General features: G+C 35.9%; 1 protein-coding gene across 1 annotated transcript in view; it reads left to right on the forward strand.

The window, feature by feature from the left end:
• LOC107641361 (nuclear pore complex protein GP210) overlaps positions 834 to 4,181 on the forward strand; it is a 12,436-nt gene continuing 9,088 nt past the window's right edge. The window contains exons 1-5 of the mRNA XM_021124025.1: positions 834 to 1,296; positions 1,858 to 2,123; positions 2,282 to 2,448; positions 2,524 to 2,740; positions 3,059 to 3,405. Of these exons, the coding sequence (XP_020979684.1) occupies positions 1,100 to 1,296; positions 1,858 to 2,123; positions 2,282 to 2,448; positions 2,524 to 2,740; positions 3,059 to 3,405 (1,194 nt within the window). The 5' untranslated portion in view covers positions 834 to 1,099. The remainder of the gene's footprint in view (positions 1,297 to 1,857; positions 2,124 to 2,281; positions 2,449 to 2,523; positions 2,741 to 3,058; positions 3,406 to 4,181) is intronic.

A 4,181-nucleotide genomic window follows, 5' to 3' on the forward strand; every position in this document is an offset into this window, starting at 1 on the left:
GGAAAAAAAATCTAAATTTATTTTATTTAATATTTATTAATTTTAATAATAATTAATGAATATTAAATAATTTAAATTTTAATTATTTTTTATTTTTTATTTTTTATTTATATAGGACCGGATTAACCGATTTAACCAATAACATACCGGTTGAATTAGTAACCCAATGATCCAATAACCTAATTGGTTCAATTTCCGGTTCAGTCTTGAGTGTCCTCTTCGGACAGATTCACCTCTCATGGTGGTGGCTCTAAACAGTGACTTAGAGAGACGTTGAGGAAAAAACAAAAATATCTGGAACTTTTTTTTTTGCACTAATTCGACCTTCTATTACACTTTAATTGTGGTCCAGAACTGAAGATTTACTCAAACTAAAAAGCAAACAAGTTAAAAACTCTCAAACTCAAGCCCAAGAGTGATCCACTTCCCATTATCAAAAAATATGACGTAACTAAAGAATTCTTGACCAAAACGCATACCAAGAAGCCCAGCTAAGTAAGCTTGTGCATAAAGATTGGGCTTTATTTGTTTGACAAAATTCTACAACCATAACAATACGAAAAAAGTTGACGAAAATCGCAAGGACACATATTGAGTTATTGACATATACATATAGATAAATATAAATTTTTATATTACCTAAATGAACTTTATTAAAAAGTAATAAAGTTCTCCGCAAACCTTGATCCTTAATTATATCAGAACTATAAAAATGAGAACCGAGTGTAGTGTATAGCGTATACCTAAACTGTATAAGATTCAAAATTTGTGAAACTTTTTTTAATGCCCTTTTTAATTTTCAGGGCTAGACAAAGTTGCTTCCGACCGGTTAGACCAATAAGAACCTGCCAGCTGTCACTATAGACTCGTGCGACCCACTAAAACGCTTGCACTTTAACTTTGCACGTGCACCTGCACGTGCTTTTCTCCCCAAAACCCTAAACCCTCAAAATCCCCAAAAATCAAAACCACTTCACTCTCACAGTTCCATACTCGCTTCAATTCAATTCGCTTCACTTTGACTCAGATTCTTACCATATTCGTCAACGAAATGCAAAATCCAGTGGTGTAGTAGTTCATGATCGAAACTAGCTAGTTCATGTGGGAGATGATGGCAAACTTCGCTTCTTTTTTGTTGCTGAGCTGTGTGGTGGTGCTGATCGCATTTGTGCATGAAACGTTGCCGTATGGTGGTTCTTCTGGACCGCACATTGCAGATGTTAACCTTCTTTTGCCTCCCAAAATGACTTACCCTGTCGAGTACAGGCTTCAAGGAAGTGATGGTTGCTTCAAATGGTGAATAATAACTCAAACCTCCATTTTTTTTTGCGTATTATATATGCACAATTCAAGTATTTTTTATGTAATAGTATAGTATTATATACAATTTCGACTTTGAATTTGAATTTGTGAGAATAAATTGAAAGAAGCTGCATGGAGTTGGTTGAGCTGCATGCATGATACATTTCTGTTATAAGTTCAGTTATTTACATTTTTTTTCCTTCTGATACCAAAAAAAAAAAAAAAAAAGAAGAAAAAGAAAAAAAATGAAACACATGCATACACCAACAAGAACATACAAGCCTGATAACAATGCGATCAGTGTGAGTTGCAAAGTTAATTAGTTAGTTAGTGGCTTAGTGCTATGCATTGTTAGTGGGGTTAAGTTAAAAATTAAAACAATATACAGCAGCTTTGTACCTAATAACTGTAAGATGATTCATTCATTCATGTCAATGAGAAATATGCTCTCATTCTCCAAGTCTCTTTGTCTCAGCTTCCATTGAATCTTCCTTGAGTTCTCCAATTGTCCTTTCGTGAGCATCGTTTGTTAAATGTTTTGTAATACGTTGTTAGGTCATGGGATCATCATGATATACTAAATGTACTGCCGGAGTACAACTCTAGCAGCAAGTGCTCGACTAGTGCAAGGCTGCGATCAATTGCCCCTTATAGTGGTCGGAAGGAGACTGCCGTTTATGCTGCTGATGTAAATACTGGGTTTGTAGTTCGATGCAAAGTCTTCATTGATAATATATCCAGGATCCAGATATTCCATAATTCTATTAAGCTTGATTTGGATGGACTTGCTACACTACGCATCCGTGCCTTTGACAGTGAAGGTCATTGTGAATTCTTGTTTATGCTGTATATTTCTTGGGATTATCTGACAAATATATGTATATTATCTTAGTTATCCTCAAAACTCTTATTTTAATTTTCTCTCCTTGTGTTTTGATCAGATTGAAAATATTTATTGAAGTCCACTATTTTACTGCAGAAAATGTGTTTTCCTCATTAGTCGGCTTACAGTTTATGTGGAACCTTATGCCTGAAGTCAGTGGATTGCCTCATCACCTTGTTAATGTTCCTCTAAAGGATTCTCCCCTTAGTGATTGTGGAGGACTCTGTGGTGACTTGGATATACAAATAATGCTTGAAGAAAATGTAAGTCTGTGATTAGCAGGTTCAAACGTGTTTAGCCAATGCACAGCTAACACTCGTTCCAACCCTGTTTTGCAGGGTGTATTTTCAGATCTATATGTAGTACGGGGAGTTGAGATTGGCCACGAGCTTGTCTCTGTGCTTTTGCTTGAGCCACAGTTGAAGAATTTGTCTGATGAGATTGTTCTCACTGTAGCTGAAGCTATGTCACTTGATCCTCCCTCACCAGTTTTTGTCCTTGTTGGTGCAGTCATTCCCTATACGCTTAAAGTCACTCGGGGAAATGTTCCTCAAGGTTTTGTTATTTTTCATTTAAAGCTGTGGCTGTCTTAGTTTTAAATCCTTTTTTCCCGTGATTATGTAAACTGCAGAACTAGCTGCTAGGAATATAACTGATCATGTCTAGTTGAGGAATCTTATATTTTTGTGTTAGGATAATTTTTAGTAACATTGAATACTGAATGATGAATGGTTATGGGTTTATAGGCCCTAAATACGTGCCTCTAACACTTGTGCTATTCTTCATATTAATTGGCTTTATATATGCTTCCTGTTATGCTGTTGGTCAGCATTTTATTGAAAGTCTTACTAATATTTTATTTGGCTTTTGTAGTGGTTGCTTTACCGTCACCACATCATCACTGGTCTGTCTCAAATGGTTCGGTTGCTCAGGTTGACTCAAAGACAGGATTAGCATATGCATGGAACTTGGGAATGACAGCTATCATTGTTGAAGACATAAGGGTTGCTGGTCATGTACAAGTTTCTTCACTAAACGTCGTCCTACCAGCTTCGTTAAGTTTATTTCTAGCACCTTTATCTAGTACTGGTGATCCTGTCGAAGAAATCGACTCCATACCTCAAACGGCTCGTTGGTATGTTGTGTCTGGCCATCAGTATCTTATCCAGATAAAAGTTTTTGCACATGCTCATGATGCACAAGAGATTTATATCACCGAGGTAGGTTGCATTCTTTTTCTTTCTCTTATTCATTTTTCAACGACAAGCTTCCATTTATGTATTTGATTGGCATCACTACAACTGTATACTTTTATATTCTAACGTTATGGTGAGAAAAACTTAAAAAAAATATTCATGCTAGAAAATAAATTGAACTGCTGTCCGTTTGGTAGATGTTATGTCATCCAACTAGTTGTTAAGTCAATCTGTTGGCTCAGACAATATCTTTAAAACAGACTACTGTTGTTACTTTTTCTTTGGAAAATGTTTCCTACAAAGGTAAATTGCTTCCCATGTCAACTCAGGCAAAAAATTTTTCCCCGGCCCCGCGTCCAGGGTGGGGTGGGTTAAAAAAGAAGTTCATTAAGATGATGAGAAGGATAAAACAATTTGGCGGATAAGGGTTCTCTTATAGAAAAGCAAAAGCAAAAAACACAAGATTTATCTATAAAGCATAGTTTTCCGGTGTCTCAACATGTCTGAGGGAAAGTCCCCTATAAAGATCATGAGCTTTACACCAACTAGAAGCTAGGTGTCTAATTTTATTCCATAGAACATGTTTGTCAGAAAATCTCTCATTGAAAGTGTGTGCATTATGCTGCAACCAAAAAGTCCAAATGGTGAAAAAAAATGAACTTTGCCACAAAACCTTTGCCTCTTTTCTGCAACCAAATCCAACAAACTAGTCAATAGAAATTGCTCTAGGATTATACGGACACCCGATTTTCATCAAAGATGCTAAAGTTGTTCCATAAGAATACAACAATTGGGTAATG

This window comes from Arachis ipaensis, chromosome B05 (assembly GCF_000816755.2).
Source record: "Arachis ipaensis cultivar K30076 chromosome B05, Araip1.1, whole genome shotgun sequence".
NCBI classification, from domain to species: Eukaryota; Viridiplantae; Streptophyta; class Magnoliopsida; order Fabales; family Fabaceae; genus Arachis; species Arachis ipaensis.